Below are 19,708 nucleotides of genomic sequence, written 5' to 3' on the forward strand. Positions count from 1 at the left end.
ATTACGTACATTCAAAATTGGGTACTCGTTAATTTTTAATTGGTAGTTGGCTATATTGCTGATTTTGTATAAAAATTAACAAAGGTTTGCTGATAAAGCTCTGTGAACCAAAGTTGCTTATTTTAGTTCATTAAGGCAGCTCAGGTATTTTTTACATAATGTGTACATCTTGCCATTTTAAGTTGCAGATACTGTTATATCTGGTGTACATAAAGAGCTGGCACTGAATTCCAGTCAAATTATAGTAATATAGATCAGTTAGTTTTGTTGGTATCTGAATAATAGCGTTGTTTCATCGCTCTGTATTTCCTAAGGAAGTATAAGGCTTCTAGCTCTTTCATTACAAATTCACCCCGTCCAATAAGTTCTTTGATCTTCTCTGGGTCCTTCACATCTTTGTTTTTTAGGAAAACATTCTTCAGACGCCTTTTAAAATAGTCTGCTCCTTTTGGATAGTCTCGTCCAAGATACAGCAGCTTAAAAAAGAAAGGTTAATATATTTCTAAACGATCTGTATTTCAGTAACATATGTATAAAACTGGCAACATAATTACTTACATTTTTATAAAGATTCAGTACTTCTCCTCTCAAAGAATTGGCCATTTTCATTTATTATGGAAAGTAGCCACTTTTATTCATAACATACCTAAAGAAAAAGAAAAACCTTTGTAAATAACTGCACTGTAGTCCCCAAAAAGAATCAAAGATTTTACACATTGGGAAAAAATGGTAACTTTTTTTTTCATTCAGTAAATACTTATTGAGCACTTAGGTTCCAAGTACTGGGACATAGCTACGAAATGTCAGATAGAATACCTGCTCTCACAGAACTGACATCTCCTATGGGAGACATAATAAGCAAACAAGAGAATTGTGAATTTTGTAAGTCCTATGAAGGAAAAGGGGTAATGAGAGAAAATGAATTGTTAAAGATAGTTATGTAGGTGTACCTTCTTATACAGAGTGGAGTGAATTAGATTTGAATCCCAGTTGCATAATATTACACAGGTTACTTAACCTTTATGAGCTTCAGTTTCCTTACTGTTGAAAGGAAGACTGTCCATGTTGCTCTCAAGGCAAGACCAGACTCATTTTGAGGAAACTGTAAAGAGGCCTAGTCATCTCTAGACTGGTGCTACCTTAAGAAAGGCTGAAGAGTAGAAGCTGAGTGTGGGAGTCAAGTCAGTTCACAGCTAAAGGTAGATGGGCAATAGGAGTGGTAAAGAGACCAGTGAACAACCCCTAAGCGAGTCCATGTGTGACAAGCATGCAACATCCAGTGGAGTAAATTGTGCTTTATGTGTAATTTGTTAGTGCTACTAGGGAAAGGTCGCTCCTTAAAGGCACCATGACAGTCTAAACATAGAAAATAATTCCCATTACTTGTTCCGGTTGTGGGGATTAAATCATAAAATTCCTAATACCATAAGGATTTAGTTCATGATAGGCCCAGAGTAAATGTCTCTGTCTTGTATAAACTTCCTTAAAATTCTGTTATTCCTATTTTCCCAATGACCTAAGAAAACTTACACTTTGTCCTTTATTGACAATTATTTTTGAAATTGTTTTGAATTTATTGAAATGTTTTGAAATTATTTTGAAATAATCTCAATCTTGCAGAAAAGTTGCAACATATTTCCTGAACAAGAATTTAAGGAATATACTTAAGAATTTGAGAATTGATGGGGCGCCTGGGTGGCTCAGTGGGTTAAAGCCTCTGCCTTCAGCTCAGGTCATGATCCCAGGGTCCTGGGATCAAGCCCCGCATCGGGCTCTCTGCTCGGCAGGGAGCCTGGTTTCCCCTCTCTCTCTGCCTGCCTCTCTGCTACTTGTGATCTCTGTCTGTCAAATAAATAAATAAAATCTTTAAAAAAAAAAAAGAATTTGAGAATTGAGAGTAAGTTGCTAACGTGATAAACAATCAGTGTGAATACTTTGCAGTGCCATCCAACAGAAATATAATCCAAGACACCTATATAATATTACATTTTCTAGTAGCCCATATTAAAAAATAAAAAAATTTTAATATATTTTGTTCATATCCAAAATATTATTTCAATGTGTCATGTTAGCTACATTTCAAGTGCTTATAAGTATCAGTGGCTTAGGTGCCACCATACTGGGGAGCACAGCTTCAGAGTATAGTTTCTGTGAACAATGACATTTTCCTACAAAACAGTACAACCATCAGAATCAGGAAGCTAACACTACTACATTACTACATGAAATCCACAACCCCTTCATGTTTTGGCAATCATCCCAAAGATGCCCTTTATAGCAGAAAGTTCAATCCAAGATTACACGTTGCATTTTGTTTTCATGTCTCTTTAGCCTTCAGTCTAAAACAATTCCTCAAGTTTCCTTGTCTTTCATGAACTTCATACTTGCGAAGATCACAGGCCATTTATTTTGTAGAATTGCTGGAGACTACCACAGATGTTTAAAGTGCTCAGAAATAACAGAGTAGCCTGGGAAGGGAAGCAAGGGACTGGAGAACAGGAAGGGATCAAAAGGCAGGAGGAAATCCTTGGGGATAATGGAGATGTTTATTATTGTGATTGTGATGATAGTTTTATAACTGTAAACACATCTCCAATTTATCAGATCGATTTATACTTTAACCTACTGTATGTCAATGATACCTCAGTAAAACTTTTTATAAAAACTGGTGTAAATGCGCTGGCAAAATGTTAAGAGGAGGGCTGGTAGACAGTGAGGTACACATGGAAATAGAGATCTAAACCACAAGGCTGCTAGTTAGTGGTCAGGGTAGGTGGTTCAACCAGCCACCAGTCAAGCTGCATAAAACCGGTATGCCTCTCTGGGGTGGGAACCCTGGTTGTAAACGCTTATTTTAAATTTTTTAAAAATACACTTGAAAGACCTGCTTCCAGGATGTTAGCTAAATTAAGTCCTTTTCATTTCTTGCTGAAGTTAATCATTAAGTCTGATTCTCTGTCTTCTCTTTCTTAAGGGGGGAAAAAATCACATGTGAACAAATATTATTTCCATTCCATTCCTACCTACTTCCCCACTTTACTAGTAGTTTTAAAGCTAATTCACATAGCAAACATATAGCGTAGCAGCACAATTCTTTTTTTTTTTGAGCTTTCTTGCAATTTTGTTATTCTCCAAATTGCTTTTTCTGCTTTTGTCTGGATTGCTTCTGAGCTTTCTTCCCAAATCTTTTTTTTTTTTTTTTTTTTTACATTTTTACAAGTGGAACCGTTAAAAAAAAAAAAAAACTTTTTAGAAGATTTGTATACATGGTTGCAACTTAATAGACTCTGAGCTTCAGTTAGGATGATCAGAGTGTGCCCTTTGTTGGGGAACGTCTGAAGTCAGTCATTCCTCCTGGGCTGATCAGACTCGCCAGAGAAGAAACTTCCAGTCTGCTGAGAATTTGCCTATTCAATCTTAAATGGAAGAAAAATGGGGGCCTTACATTCAGCATTACGTACACCAAATTTAATTTCTGTTTTCAGTATGGTTCTCATGTACTTAGTATACCTGAGGACACCCCAATGCAGAGAATAGTATTATTTGGTCAGAAATATATCTCCATGCTTCTTTGGAGTGAGAGGTACAGTTCCTCTGGAGGTGTTTTTCAAATAGCTTTTACTTAATCTCTTTGATTTACTACATTCTTCATTTCCAATTCCATTGGCCCTGTTCCGGTGCCTTTTGAGAATTATGCAGTATAAACCGGGCTTCTGGTGTGTTGAGTCACACTCATTCATCTGGTCTGCAGCTTCCAAAATTTTACTGTTGTCATTTCTCTTCTCACATTTTAAAATTTATTTTTATATCCCTTCACTGACGATCAGTGGAGTTTTGAAAGGGAATGAAATTAGTAGGGTACATTTAATTTATTTTCTATTAATCTAATTTCCATTTTAAAAATTTGTTGTTCTTGTTTGCTGAGAGCCAGTTTCCAGCATGGTTTAATCTTATTGAAGAATGGCTCTTAAGAATCACATGCTTTAAAAAGGATTGTAAATCTACGCAGACATACATTCAAATTGCAAATTATAGCCTGTTTAATCTTACGGCAAAGAACACAGTTTTAACTCAAAATTTATAATATGTAAAAGCTTAAATTGTCCTTTTAAGCTATTGCTTGTTTTTACAAACCATACATAATAAAGGATTTACCCAGCAAAAAATGTAGCTGGTTTGACTAGGGTAAAATTGTCCTGATCTTTGATATGTTAATGTATAGAAATTAAGGCAGTTTACTTTATGTTGACCTTCAGGCATTTAAGTTTTTTTTTTTTTTTTTTTTAAGACTTTATTTATTTGACAGATAGAGAGGGAACACAAGCAGAGGGAGTGGGAGAGGGAGAAGCAGGCTTCCCACCCAACAGGGAGCCCAATGCAGGGCTCCATCCCAGGACCCTGGGATCATGACCTGAGCAGAAGGTAGATGCTTAACGACTGGCCACCCAGACGCCCCCACGCATTTAAGTTTATTAGCCCTTGGGAGAAAAAGGTCTCCTTGGGCTCACCTGCTGAAGTTAAAAGTGCAGCAGGGAAGTCCACCTGGGTTGCTCAGTGGGTTAAGCCTCTGCCTTTGGCTCAGGTCATGATCTCAGGGTCCTGGGACAGAGCCTCACATCAGACTCTGCTCAGCGGGGAGACTGCTCCCCCTCTCCCCCGCCCCCCACCTCTTTGCCTACTTGTGATCTCTGTCAAATAAATAAATAAAATCTAAAAAAAAAAAAAGTGTGGCAGGGATCTGGGGCTTCTCCTTAACCCTACATGAAGTCATGGAGGTTACTGCTCTTTGTACAGAGCCAAGCTATTAGGGACTGAGAGGAGCCCTCTATCATTCTGAAAATGTGTGTGGTGGGCAAGGGGAAGGAGGTAAAATCCCCACTGACAGCTTTTTTCCCAAAGACTATGGGCTGAGGATTTTAGACTTAACCAACTCCAGTCCTGGGTTAACTAAGACTTGTCATTTTACTGGTGACCAAAGCTGCTGTTACTCAAGTCTTCCTCATGAAGTTCAGATGGCAATAAAAGCTGAAGGAAAATGGGCAAAGAAAGGCGGTGTAATGTTACTATTTATTGGCTTCTGGTAGATTTTGACTTCAAACAGCTGACACACATTCCCCCAAACCAGTTAAGCCCAAAAATCTTCACATAAAAAACTCTTTTAACACCAGCTCCAAAGGATATGTCATCAAAGAGGTAGGTGGCAAAAGACTTTTGCCCCCTGACTGGCATTTGGCTTGATGGAGGCATACCTAGGAGCCAGATTATAGAAGGGAGTTGAAAGGCGCTGGCTCTCTGTTCAGAATGCTTGGATACTATGCCTGTAGGAAGGCAAAGAGAGAACAGGAAATCACCCTTACGCCTAGGCAGCTTGCAAGAGAAGTACTAGAGGAGAGCCAAACTGTGTATTTTTACAGCACAGTCTAGTGTGTTCTCACACATCCCTAGCACTTCTCCTTCCTCAGAGGGAGGTGTCATAGAGAACTTCAAAGTCTTCTCCTCTAGAAGTCTACCGTTTTAAGGTAATGTGGGATTCCCATTAACACCACTGCATGCCCATCAATCCTAACTGAGCTGACTGAGGTTTTACACCATAAACATTATTAGTGTGAAACACTAAATCAAAAAACTTCCATACCAGATGGGTTCAGAACTCTGTATGAAGTCGACATTAAGTTTTTTTTTTTTTTTTTCTTGCTACCCAGGATTTGGGGATGGAATGTAATAATTGACAATCTGAATTTCTATCACAAGACTAGCTCCGTAATCCTTACCCACTACTATTTAATACATTTAGTCAGTACAGCTGGGAGAGAACCTTATAAAATTAGAATCAGAGATAAGAAATGGTGCCAATGATTTTAAAATATTCGATGTTTTGTCAAGCTAAAACAGGAACATTAAATCACAGAACTGAGAAGGTGGAAAGAGCTTCATTCCTTAATTGCTTAATTTCTTCTAGTTTTTCTGCTGGTCTTAATTGCCAGCGTTTCTTCACGTGGGGAGGAGACAAATTCTGAAGGTTGCGCTACCCAGCTAGCACAGTTAGCCTGTGACCTTGGTCTTAATGAGTCTTACTGGGCCCCGGCGACCTTCAGCTGCAGGAAATCCTTTCTCCAGGAATCGTTTCAAGTCATTTCCAGTCCTTGTTTCGAGCTGCTCTTGGGAAAAACGGCACACACATAACTCGCACAGAAAGTAAACCGAACCATGTGCAGAGAGAAGAATCCAGCGGTCATTAATTTCAAAATAACTAACCCTCTTGGAACCACCGCTTTCTCTAAATTGCCCATTGAGCCCCGTCCCCAAGCGGGCCAACGCTGTGGTGGCCCAGGCAGCCCACCCACCCTGGTGCCAGTCACGTCACCCAATCCCATAACCCGCGTCTCCCTTCCCTCTGGAAACCCCTCACACGAAGATTCGCCCCAACACGCTCCTAGGGAGGAAGACAGACTGTCAACGTCAGAAGACGTTCCGAAACCCTACGCCACCCCGGTGGTCCCTGCCCAGACCGTACTTCATCACCTCCAGACCCCCGGATCTGGAAGACAGAATAAAACGTCCCAGCGCCTGCACTCACGCACTTTTCGGCATTCCACAGCCGTAAAGCCCTCCGACCGCTTCGACTCCCGGGTCTGTCAACAGCGACGCGGGGCGGGTGTTGGTGCTAGGCAGCCAGTCAGAGCAGGGGGCGGGGCGGCTCACGGAAGAACCCCAGCGCGACTGCGCAGACCCGACTGCGAGGAGGTGCGCTCCTACGTTAGGCGCAAGTGGGCGGGGCTTGTCGTCCCGACAACCAGGGAGCGTTCGTCCACACACACTGAGCTCCGATTTGGTGGACCACCGCGGCACGGAGCCTGTGCTGGCTGCAGAATGGTGAGCAGGGCAAGTGGGGGCCCCAGGTGAAGGAGCCAGCAGCGATTCACTCGTGTAAAAATGATGTGTAGGAGCCTGACATATTTTAGAGGGGACCGGGTGGATTTAAGAAAAAATCCTTACCGCGGTGGGAAATCGGCCTTCTGGCCCGTGGCCTTGCGGTCCGGGATCTCAGGGACAGACGGGAGTCACAAACCACTTTCTGCAAACGGGGGATGGCCAGTGCGGTCAAATGGTGTCCTAATCGCGCACTGTTGATAGGTTTAAGAATTGGCCTCAACCTGATAATTTCCAAGAACGATAGACCTTTCCATTAAATGGCTTTTTTCATTGGCAGGTTGGCGAAAATGTGTTTTTGTGCTTCCTCGGTAGTTAATTAAAAGCTGTTGTAATTTATTCTGCTTTGAAAAGTCATTTCATGTGGTCTTTTGTGGAAATATAAATTGTTTTGTGAGCCAAATTACTCAGCTTGCCTCGAATTTTTAAAATATAATAAAGCTGCTTGCTTTGTTTTAATGCATTCTTCAGCCCTTTTGTCTTTTTCCGGAACACAGACCAACCTGCCCCATGAGATGATCTCTGTTCCCATTTTCTTTTCTTTTCTTTTTTTTTTTTTTTTTTAAGATTTTATTTATTTGACAGACAGAGATCACCAGTAGGAGAGAGGCTAGCAGAGAGAGATGGGGTAAGCAGGCTCCCCGCTGAGCAGAGAGCCCGATGTGGGGCTCAATCTCAGGACCCTCGGATCATGACCTGAGCTGAAGGCAGAGGCTTAACCCACTGAGCCACCCAGATGCCCCTCTGCTCCCATTTTCTTAAATGTGATTTCCCTCTTTTGTGGTTAAAACCAAAGGAAGTAGAAAATGTATTTAATTATTTAATTCATTAAGGGGAAATACGGAGTATATTCTTTGTGTCTGACACTAGGCTAGAAGTTGAGGATCTAAGTGAATATTACACCCCCTCCCTGCTATGGGAGACAGGCTAAACTAATAAGAATACAGATTTTTAACTGTAACAGTTGAAATGTCCGCAGTGGAGTAAGATTAAGTTGAAAATTATAAAATTGGGGTGGGAAAGGGCTCAGAAAGGGAAAAGCAATGCTTTTCAAAGTATTTAAAGTATGACTGAGTTTACCAGAATTGATGGAGAATGTTCATGTCAGGAAGAATAGGAAGTAAATGGACTTTAAGCCTAAAAACTGCTGATAAATTGAGGGAACAATAAGCCTCTATTTATTTTTCACTGGAACTTAAATTTCATCTTATGCTTCTAGCAATGTTTATCAAAATGTCCCTGAACATTTGCTTCTACTACATCTGGGTTGCTTGTTAGGTTGCAAATTCTAAGAACAGACTGGACACCAAACAAACCTACAGTATTAGTTTCCTAGGGCTGCCAAGTAACAAAGTAAACTAAGGGGCTTAAATGGTAGAAACTTACTGTTTCGCCATTCTAGTGGCTGATAAATCCAAGATCAAGAAGGTGTTTTCCAGGGCTCTGCTCCCTCTGCAGGTGCTAGGGAGGGATCTGTTCAGACCTCTTTCCTAGCTTCTGGTAGTTCCTTGGCTTGTGGCAACATTCCCCCCTTCTTTATGTGGTGGTCTTTCTGTATGCATGTCTGTGTCCAAATTTCTCCTTTTTATAAGGACACCAGTCGTTTTGGAGTAGAGGTCATTCTATTCCATTATTATCTCATCTTAATTTAACTAATTACATCAGTAACAACTCTAGTTCCAAATAAGGTAAAATTTGGAGGTACTTGGGGATAGGACGGGGATACAGTTCAATGCTTAATATCTACCGAATTGTGGTGGAGGGGGGAAGTGCCACAAGAATATGCATTTTTTTAACAAGCCCTCTGAACTTTGAGAACCACAGATGACTCTTGAATAATGCTGGTCCACTTTGAACTGTAGGAATCCACTTATAGGCAGGTTTTTTGGATAAATACAGTACAGGACTGTTAATGTATTCTTTTTCTTATTTTTCTTAGTATTTCTTTTCTCAAGCTTATTTTATTTCAAGAATACAGTATATAATACATATACAAAATATGCATTAACTGTTTATGTTATCAGTAAGTCTTCTAGTCAACAATAGGCTATTAATAGTTAAGTTTTGGGGGGAGTCATAAGTTATATGTGGATTTTTGCCTGCATGGCTGCATGGGAGTCAGGACCCCAACCCCCACGTCGTACAAGGGTCAACTGTACCGTACTACATGATGCTCTTTTATGTTTTGCAGGAGGCGTTAGGATAAGTACTAATCCCAAACCTACTTCACATAAGAAGCACTAGTGAGATAATAATTTGCCTATCTTAAAATATGACTACTTGAGAATACTGTTTGCATATTTCTGTTTTATAGCACTTTTTTCAAGATGGGAGTATATTAACTATTAATTGGTAGTAAATATGATAATAAAAATAGAACCCAACTGTAAAAATTATATGAGAGCGAAGTCTCTACTATTCCTCTTTATATCATCTCCATTGTCCCAGAGCATCCTGTGTGTAAATCGTTAATAAATATTTGCTGAATGAATTAATGAAATATATGTACTTTCAAGAAGATAAAATCTGCTTCATGTCACTTTCAACATTTATATTTAATATAGTGATAATCTTGTAGTTTGAACCAGTAATTTTTCCTGGAAAAGTCTTCAGAGGTGGAATGTGTATAATCTTACAGTCACATGATCTCCTACAGAGTCCTTATCAGATATCTAATGGACACATGAGCCTAATCAAGAAATTACAAGTAGTATTAACTGAAAAACACATGTAATGAGAAAGCTAATGGTAAATACTTATTGCAATATTGTGCTTTCCAAATTAATTTCCAAAGAATAGATCTGCTTTAAGATTCATTGCCGAACAGAATCTTTTTATCATAGCTTTACCTGCTTTAAATTAACTGATTCTTTTTTCTATAAAATCAGCAGTCTAATTTTACAGAAAGATTATTTATTTATGAGCTCATTTCCACACTTTCAAACTTGACATCATTGCCTATATTTAGTCAATCACTGTTCCTTGGAACCCTTTAGACCAGTATCTCCCTGACTGCTGCTCTGCGTTGTGGTAGGTCATTTCATTACAGATGGATCACTGAGTGACTGTCATAAGAAAGAGTGTAGGATTTTAAAAATGTATAATTTTAAAAAGATGCTTCAGTGGGTGAAGTATTTTTTTTCCCTAGACCTGCTTGTAGTTTGTCTAAATTCTTTTTTAAAAGACTTTATTTTGAGATCATTTTAGGTTTACATGAAAGTTGCAAAGATGATGCAGAGAGTTTCCTATGGTTTTTACCCGGATACTCTTAATTTTCACATTTTATATAATATTGGTGCTTTTGTTAAAAATATCTTAGTTTTAAAATTTATCATTCCTCTTGTTTTTCCAACTTTCAGGGTCCCAAAGCAAAAAAGGTAGGTAGAAATTATTTTCTCAAAATAGTTTTATAAGCACTGACATTGTATGACTAGAACTTTTAAATATTTTTCTAGTTAGTTTTATTATAGGTTATAATAGAATTTACTAAGCTTACTTTATATATATATATATATATTATATATATATATATATATTTATATATATATTTATATATATTTAAAATATATATATATATATATATATTTTTTTTTTTAAGCAGGCTCCCGTTGAGCAGAGAGCCCGATATGGGACTTGATCCCAGGACCCTGAGACCATGACCTGAGCTGAAAGCAGAGGCTTAACCCTCTGAGCCACCCAGGCGCCCCTACTTTTTAGATATTAATGCTATTTAAATCATGGGTAATCCTTTACAATACAAGACATACTTCAAATTTGACATAAAAAGATACTTCTGGTTTCAAGTCTTTAATTTTTACTTGTACCTAGATTCAAGGTTTTTTATTAGTTGTTCTCTAGAAAACGTTAGATTAGGAACCCCTTTTCTTTATTCTAGACAAACACAAAAATTTAATTACAAAACCTTAAGAGTGGACCCTAAGGTAATACGTCTTTAAATGGATTGCATAGTAATGCATACTTGATGTTCTTTTATACTTTGTAGAAATTTGAATTGAATAAAGGATGTCTAGAATGTCTTCTTTTTTTTTTCACTTAGTAGATTTATACCTTAAAGCAGAGATTATAATCTCTTGACTGGCAAGCCAGGTTTAGTCCCTAACAATATTTTGTTTGACCTGAAAAGCTTTTTCATTAATTGCCAAATTATTTTCATACAAAAATATGATTCCCATCTATTCTTAAAAAAGGGGAAACCTATGATAACATTGGACCTATAGTCCTGTGAGGCAGCAGTTGGCTAGATTGAGTAGCAGCCCCTCCCTTTAGAAATGCATAAACTCTTTTTTCAAGTTTGCCATGGTCTTGACTATGACCAGACTCCCTACTTTATTTACCTTCCTGATCCCAATAGGGATTTGGGGGGGCCCCTGGGTGGCTCAGGGGGTTAAAGCCTCTGCCCTCGGCTCAGGTCATGATCTCAGGGTCCTGGGATCGAGCCCCGCATGGGGCTCTCTGCTCAACAGGGAGCCTGCTTCCCCCCACCCCCCTCCCTGCCTCTCTGCCTACTTGCGATCTCTGTCAAATAAATAAAATCTTTAAAAAAAAAATAGGGATTTGGGTTTGGAATGCTTGATTTAAGACATATTTCTTAAGGTCACTTCTCTGTAAAATTTTCTACTATTCTTTCTTCCATAATAAGTTATGCTGTGTTCTCATAGCAACATTCATTTGTTCATACCTCAGTTATAACCCTTATATCATTTTAGTGTAATAATTTATAATTTTGAGCTGTCTGAGGTCAGGAACATGTCACATTAATTTTTATGTTCATAGCATTTAGCACAGTGCCTGGCACATAGTAGAAATTCAATCAATTATTTGTCTAATGAATATGTGAAACCCATTTACCCTGCCAACATTTAAAAACATCTGGGCCCTTGACCATTAAAGGAAATGCTTGTTTAAGTGTGTATGCAATATTTATACAATTAAACATTTCTTTAAGAGATGCTTTTGAGTGCCTTCTGTTTGCTTCTCTCAGCCATTTGTACCCACTACCAACCTGAAACTATTTGAAGGGCTGTGGATGTAACTGAACAAATTTTATGAAGGCTCTGGACACATTCTCATGGAAGTATTGTGGAGGATTAGAATTATTTGTATGTGGGTCTGTAATAGTTTATTGGTTTGTATGGATTTTCATTTTTGGTTTTAGATAGTGAAATCTTAGATACATTGTTTTCAATGTGAAAACTCACTGTTCTAAATGACTTTGGTGCTTAATTGTGTGTGCATGGGTGCTAAATAAATATTCCTGGATTATTTTGTTCAGAGTGTTTATCCCTGAGAGAATGGTGATAGGAAGCCTATGAAATTTGAGATCAAACATAAGGAATAAATCACTCACTTTTAATTTATTCCATTCTTAAAGATTGTGGCTTGGGGATTGAGTCTGTAAGGGAATTTATAGTAGAGTTAGAAAACTATAAACATATATTTTATTCTTTCTGATTTGTCACAGATTTTTTTTTTTTAAAGATTTATTTATTTATTTATTTGACAGAGAGAGATCACAAGTAGGCAGAGAGGCAGGCAGAGAGAGAAAGGAGGAAGCAGGCTCCCTGCTGAGCAGAGAGCCCGATGCGGGACTCGATCCCAGGACCCTGAGATCATGACCCGAGCCGAAGGCAGCGGCTTAACCCACTGAGCCACCCAGGCGCCCTGTCACAGATTTTTTTTAAGGGAAAAGTAATAAATGCACATGGTACAAAATTAAAATAGCATAAAAATGGAAAATTTCCTATTACTCAAGATTGGGAGAACTATTGCATATCTTTTCATAAATTGTTTAGGCATTAAAAAGTACACATATATCCCTTTCCTCCCCACAGATGGGAGCATTCTGCACCTTCCCTTTATCATTTTAATGATACTGTATTTCATTAATTCTAGGATACTCAGCTTTTTATACTTTAACATTACTAAAATTGAGATGTGTCTTATAGTCAATATCATCTTACAGTCATCATCATCCTGGATTGACATCCACTTCTTCCAGAGAGGATGTTTGCTTCTGTCAGTCACACAGGTTTACTCATATGTGTTGCTACTGTAAAGTCTCTGCTTGAGAGTTTTTGGACCAGTCTAATGGTATCAGTCAAACTGCAAATCCACATGAGCTGACTTGTGGATTAAATTTTCAAGACTTTTTTTCTTCTTTCTATTCCTTTTCAGGATTAAGATCTACAGGTTTTCTTGCTGTATTTTTCTGTGTTATGGGTTCACTTCTCATTAGTCATGTATCCAGCTTTATGCAGGCATCTCCTTTAAGACTCCCATCTTGGGCATTCCCTTTCTTGGTAGTAATAATTTAAAGGTACTTCTTACATCTGATGGCATCATAGATTGAATAGAAGAAGTATGTCTTTGGATCTTTTAGTTTCAGCATGATGAGATCGTGTCACTTCTTTTTGCAGCTGCATCATGTTTCATTGAAAGTATGTATTATGATTTTTTATGTTGTCTCTCTTTTTTGCTACCACAAACAAGGTAAGAATGAAGATCATTGTATAAAAATCCTTGCAGATTAAGGGACAAATACTTATTTCATTGATTTAGCAGTGATCTAGATATTAAGAGAACAGTAGCAAGACACAGTCTTGATCTCCTGAAACTTACATTATTTCTTTATGTATACATATTTCTTTGTCTTACATTATTTCCTCATTTTTATATTCATTTATATTCATTTTATTTATACATATTTCTTTATCTTACATTATTTCTTCTCCTGAAACTTACATTATTTCTTTATCCACTTTATTGAGATATAATTGGCATATAACATTGTATAAGTTTAAGGTATACAGTGTAACAATTTGACATACTTATATATTATGAAGTGATTACCAAACAAAATGTTAATTACACATCTATCATCTCACATAATTACCATTATGTGCGTGTGTGTGTGTGGTTAAAAACATTAACGATGAACTAACTTAGTAATTTTTAAGTATACAATACAGTATTGTTAACTGTAGTCAGTATTCTGTACAGTAGATCTTCAGAACTTACTCATCTTGTAAGTGGAAGTTTATACTCTTTAACAAATATTTGCCCATTTCCCCCATGCCCTAGCCACAATCACTAGTTTATTCTGTTTCTATGAGTTTAGCTTTTTTATAGTGTTTGTCTCTGGTTTATTTCACTTAGCATAATGCCCTTAAGGTTCATCTGTGTTGTCACAAATACCAAGATTTTCTTCTTTTTTATGGCTGAATAATATTCCATTTATATATATTTATCCATTCATCTATGGATGGACACTTCATTTGTTTCCATGTTTTAACAGTGCACATGGGGGTGTAAATATCTTTTCAGGATCGTGGTTTCATTTTATAAAGCTTATATTCTATCTGGGGAGGTCAGGTGAGGTATATAATTTCAGATAGCTTTCAAAATACAGAGAACCAAGGAAGGGGTCAGTGAGAAATGTGGGGTTGGAAGTGGGTGGTGATGCTATGTCATATGGGGTGATTAAAGAAGTAAAGTTTGAGAAGAGACTTAGATGAAGATTTTCTAAAAACACAAAGGTTTTCTAAGGATGCCAGGACACAGATATTTTTTTTTTTTATAGTTTTGTGGAAATAAATTTCTAGATCATCTACTTCCATATTTCCCCTTTCCTGGGAAAAATCTGTCATGAAGTCCTCCCTTTTCACAATTACTCTCTTGCTTTCCAAAACCAAAGTGGATTTAAATCTTAGTGTTTCATTGCTGCAGGGCCTAGACTATGAAACTAAGGGACAATTCAAATACTATTTTTGGCAACGCTCTCTCTAATCAAGGTACCAAGGGACTTTTTGTCTTTTGCTCTTTGTTGTGAGATGTGGCATTACAGGTATTAAGGTAGTCTGAATTTCTTACATATTGTAGTCTGGAGTTGTGGAACTAGTAATAATTTTTAGTGACAGTACCTCTGAGATTATTGTGCAGTGATGTTGCAAAAAACCCTCTCTCAGTGTAATTTATTGATAAAACTTTGACTCCAAAAAAAATACTAATTTTTTAATGAAGAAAGATTAAGGGTATCACAAAAAATGTAAATAAGCTTAATGTTTTCACTACAGATGCCTGTGAAACTTTATATAGCTTATTAATCCTCATTGCAAAACCTAGGAATATTGTACAAGACTACAGAAAAGGTACACTGTTAGATCTGTCACTGTTGGGACACCTGGGTGACTCAGTTAAGCATCTCCCTTCAGCTCAGGTCATGATCCTGGGGTCTTGGGATCGAGTTCTGCATTGGCTCCTTGTTTAGCAGGGAGCCTGCTTCTCCCTCCTCCGTCTGCCACTCCCCCCTGCTTGTGCTCTTGTGCATGTGCTCACTCTCTTTCTGTTGTCACAGAGAGAATAAATAATTTTTTAAAAAATTTCTATAACTGCATTTACAGCAGTATTCTTTTTCAGAAATCACTGTGCTTAATAGAATACATGGAATAGCAGAAGACATTAATTAGATTGTAGGGGAAAATTACCTTGTATGTTGATGAATACATAGATGATTCCAGTTGTTCCCAGCTAATAACTATCACTATCCTTCCAGTAAAGAAAATGGGATTATTAATGAAATTTTGATATTTGAATTCCTTTAGTAATAACTGTGAAGAGATTTTACAGAACTTAGAATACTTTTCTTTGAATTGACTTTGTTTGAATAGATTAAGTATGATGCCCAAGTACCTCCCAGCATAGAACTATAAAGAATGGGCAAAGGGGAGAGGGGCCTTATTGTTCATATCTGTACTCTAAATCCTGTTGTAATTTTAGAATACTATACATGCTGTCCCCAAATTACCAATGGTTCTACTTGTGATTTTTCAAGTTAATGATATGATACATATTCAGTAGAAACCATTCTTTGAATTTGGATTTTTTTTTTAAGATTTTATTTATCTATTTGACAGAGATAACAAGTAGGCAGAGAGGCAGGCAGAGAGAGAGGAGGAAGCAGGCTCCCTGCTGAGCAGAGAGGCCAATGTGGGGCTTGATCCCAGGACCCTGAGACTATGACCTGAGCTGAAAGCAGAGGCTTTAACCCACTGAGCCACCCTGGCACCCCTGAATTTGGAATTTTGGTCTTTTCCTGCACAGGTAATATGTGGTACTATACTCTTTCATGATACTGGGTGGCAGCAGTGAGCCACAACTCCCAGCCCGCCCCCTCATCACAAGCTTAAGCCGCCAAAACATTTAGAATCCTTCTGCACCCATACAACCATTCTGTTTTCACTTTCAGACAATATTCAGTGCATGACTTAAGATAGTCAATACTTTATTATAAAATAAGCTTTGTGTTGGATGACTTTGTCCAATTGTAGGCCAACTTAAGTATTCAAAGCACTTTTAAGGTAGGGTAGGCTAAACTATGATGTTTGGCAGGCTAGTGTATTAAATGCATTTTTGCCTTACCATAGTTTCAACTTAAAATCGGTTGACTGAGATGTAACCCCATTACAAGGAAGATCTGTATTCACAGACAAGCTTCAGTTGCCTAAAATTTGCGTCTTGATTTCTATGGAACGTTAAATGTTTACTTTAAATTATAAATGGTGTGAAGATCAGAACATTAAAATTGCATCTTTTTAAAACAATGTGAGGAAATGGAATCAATTCATACCTGGCTCATTGTAAAATGTAAGGTAGCTCATCATGAGGATGTGTATTAACACATTTAAAATGAAGTCAGGGGCACCTGGGTGGCTCAGATGTTAAGCTTTTGTCTTCAGTTCAGGTCATGATCCCAGAGAACTGGGATTGAGCCCCACCTGGGGGGCCCTTTTCAGAGGGAAGCCTGCTTCTCCCTTTGCCCCTCCCCCTGCTTTTATTCCCTCTCATTCTCTCATTCTTTCTCTCTCTGTCAAATAAATAAATTAAATGTTTAAAAAAAAATGAAAGACTATCTGGCCATCTTAAGATTCCTTGACAGGAGAAGTTTTAATGGAGTAACAGAAATGAAATGAAAGCCCGATTAGAGTGGGCCATGCAGAAATTGGGAAAGTAGAAGCAGTAGGTAAGTCTTTTAGGAGATCTGATATAAAGGGTAACAGAATTAGAGCAAAAGATGGAAAGGGATGTGAAATCTAGGGAGGGAGAAATTTATGAATAACTAGAGGTATTGATTACAGGAGCCGGGTCTTATTAAATAGGCGATAAAAGTTAGGATCCAGTATAAAGGTGGCAGATTCAGCCTTAAATAGCAGAAAGTACATACAGATCATACAGCATAAAGGGAGGGAAGGCAGACAAAGATATGTAGATAGGTTCAAAGATTTGGATGTGTAACTGACATTATTCTCAGAGTTTCCAATGGTATGAAAAATAAAGTCAACAGCTAAGAGTAGGAAAGAGGAGAGGATTTTGGAGGTTTGAAAAATGAAGAGCATGAAACACTGGTAGGAATACTGGATGGCACAAAGCATAAAATTTGTGTTCATAAATTTGAGTTCATGTGTATTTTTCTCTGGCAGGGTTCAGCTGCTCATATTGCTAGTGCAGAATAAATGGAGAGCTGAGTTGAACTAGAACTGGGAATTTGCCAGCTGAGCTTCTTAGAGGGACAGGAAAATGGGGAAGTGGAAATATATGTTAGTGCTTATGGTGATAAGCTATGAAACTTAACCTGGGTAAAGAAGTGGAGCAATGAGTGGCTTAATGATCAATGAAGAAATGATAGGGCTAATGGATTAGAGATTCCAATGGAGCATTCTGCACTAGGTAAGCCAAAAAGAGAAGATGGTCATCAGAAGTATGTATATTCCAAGGATTAACCACTCTACTGATTGCTAAATTGAGATAGTGCTCTTTTCTTTCTATACTTTCCCTTAGGGAAAATGGAGAGGAGGTGGTTATCACCAAGATAGTTCTCAAATTTGTATTCCATAGCTCTGATCTCTTTGCTAAACCTCAGTTCTCCAGGTTCGGCGCCTATAATCATTGCCTGGATGCTCTTCTCGCACTTCACATTAATTAGATTTAAACTCCTTTCAGCGGTCTTTCATCCAAATTTACTTGTTCTGGACTACAGTTTTTCTTTTTGACTATTCCCTAATTCATTCTTCTCCTTGCCTCAAATTTTAATCATCAAATTAAGTTAACTTATATAATATGTATTGTGTCCATTCTCCTGTGTTTGTTACATTGTTATGATTTAGTTTTAGTAACCTCTCTCTCTCTCTTTTTTTAAAGATTTTATTTATTTATTTGACAGAGATCACAAGTAGGCAGAGAGGCAGGCAGAGAGAGAGGGGGAAGCAGGCTCCCCGCTGAGCAGAGCCCAATGCAAGGCTCGATCCCAGGTCCCTGGGATCATGACCTGAGCCAAAGGCAGAGACTTTAACCCACTGAGCCACCCCAGCATCCCTAATAACTTCTCTTAATAGTCACCCAAATAGTATCCTCTTCATAATCATTTTCTTCCTAATACAAAGTTAGTTTTCAAAATTATATTGTTAATAGCCGCAGCCCTTCTCAAAAACTTTTAGGGAGCTTGCACTTTTTTAGAATAATGTCCAGCTTCTATAGCATAGGCTGAAGCCTTTTTTTCCATTTTCATTTCTATTACCTTTTCTTGGAATCTCCCCAGGGCCCATGAACTTGTTGGCCTTTCCAGTGCCATCGCATCTTCATATCTTATTGCTTACATTTCCTTCTTGAGATACCTTCCCCTCATATCTGAATGTTAAAATCTTTTGTTTAAATCTTTTGTTAAAATCTAATGTTTAAATCTTACCTGCTCTATGAAGTATTTTTAATCATTATAGACATGTAATAATAATGCAACTATTTTTACAGATATTTTACATATCTATTTACATCTATTTTACATATATATTTTATTTTAATCCTTAAAAAATAAAATGAGGTCTTTTAAAAAAAGATTTTATTTATTTATTTGAGAAACAGAGAATATGTATGAGTGAAGGGAGGAAGAGAGAGAGAGAATTTGAAGCAGACCCTGAGCTCAGGACAGAACCCAATGCAGGGCTCAACTCACAGCCCTGGGATCATGACCTGAGCTGAAATCAAGAGTCAGACATTCAACTGACTGTGCCACCCAGGCACCCCAAAATGAGGTCTTATGTAGCATCATTTTAAAGATGTGGAAACTAGGAATGAGAAAATTATGTAAATTGCATATTAATTGCATAGCATTAATTGTATAGTAATTAAATTGGCACTGTCACTCTTGCGTTTAATAAATTTTATGCTTATTTTTCTTACTTGCTTCCATACTTTGTCCTCAGTGCATTGGGTCAAGGCTTTGTACATAATAAAGTCTTACTTGAATGAATGAAAGGCTGGATTCATGGAAGCAAAAGTGTTTTTCATAATTACTATTTGAGGGATATGTGTTTAAAAGTAATCTGGATACATGTCAATAGCCTTTTTTTATGTTGTGACATTTAAGTCTGGCAAGAAGAAGAGGAAAATCACCAAAGCTGAACGATTAAAGCAGCTACAAGAAGAGGAGGAAAGACGGCAAAAAGAGGAAGGTACAAAATACACAGTGTTACTATTTTCATATGCAGGGAATATAACAGTAGGTTGGTATTTCTACATTCCAGTCAATATCTTTTAAAAGAATTTTCAAAAGTCTTCAATTTTTCAAATCTCATCTGTTTTTTTTTTTTTTTTTTAAGATTTTATTTATTTATTTGAGAGAGAGAGAGCATGAGAGGGGAGAAGGTCAGAGGGAGAAGCAGACTCCCTGTGGAGCTGGGAGCCCGATGCAGGACTTGATCCCGGGACT

General features: G+C 37.7%; 2 protein-coding genes across 17 annotated transcripts in view; one reads left to right on the forward strand and one right to left on the reverse strand.

Moving 5' to 3' along the window:
* Positions 1–17: 17 nt before the first annotated feature.
* ETFRF1 (electron transfer flavoprotein regulatory factor 1) lies at positions 18–6,664 on the reverse strand. 10 transcript variants are annotated; one of them, XM_044227825.1, is made up of 5 exons: positions 6,582–6,664; positions 6,076–6,153; positions 5,250–5,318; positions 559–646; positions 18–476 (listed from the first exon to the last, which is right to left on the reverse strand). In XM_044227825.1, the coding sequence occupies exons 4-5, from the start codon at positions 607–609 to the stop codon at positions 255–257; spliced, it is 273 nt and encodes a 90-aa protein (XP_044083760.1). In that variant the 5' UTR covers positions 610–646; positions 5,250–5,318; positions 6,076–6,153; positions 6,582–6,664; the 3' UTR covers positions 18–254. The 10 variants fall into 10 exon arrangements, with proteins under 10 accessions (XP_044083760.1, XP_044083764.1, XP_044083766.1 ...); XM_044227829.1 differs by having other exon boundaries at positions 6,076–6,158; positions 6,582–6,646; XM_044227831.1 differs by having other exon boundaries at positions 6,578–6,644.
* Positions 6,665–6,788: 124 nt separating this feature from the next.
* DNAI7 (dynein axonemal intermediate chain 7) overlaps positions 6,789–19,708 on the forward strand; it is a 63,305-nt gene continuing 50,385 nt past the window's right edge. For 5 of the 7 annotated variants that reach the window (XM_044229141.1, XM_044229143.1, XM_044229148.1 and 2 more), the window contains exons 1-3: positions 6,789–6,873; positions 10,290–10,307; positions 19,367–19,451. In XM_044229141.1, coding sequence (XP_044085076.1) covers positions 6,871–6,873; positions 10,290–10,307; positions 19,367–19,451 — 106 coding nt within the window. In that variant the 5' untranslated portion in view covers positions 6,789–6,870. Of the gene's footprint in view, positions 6,874–10,289; positions 10,308–16,007; positions 16,051–19,366; positions 19,452–19,708 lie in introns of those variants that run through there. The other 2 variants (XM_044229142.1, XM_044229149.1) reach the window with 2 other exon arrangements.

The sequence above is a fragment of the Neovison vison genome, chromosome 12, assembly GCF_020171115.1.
Source record: "Neovison vison isolate M4711 chromosome 12, ASM_NN_V1, whole genome shotgun sequence".
Classification (NCBI taxonomy): domain Eukaryota; kingdom Metazoa; phylum Chordata; class Mammalia; order Carnivora; family Mustelidae; genus Neogale; species Neogale vison.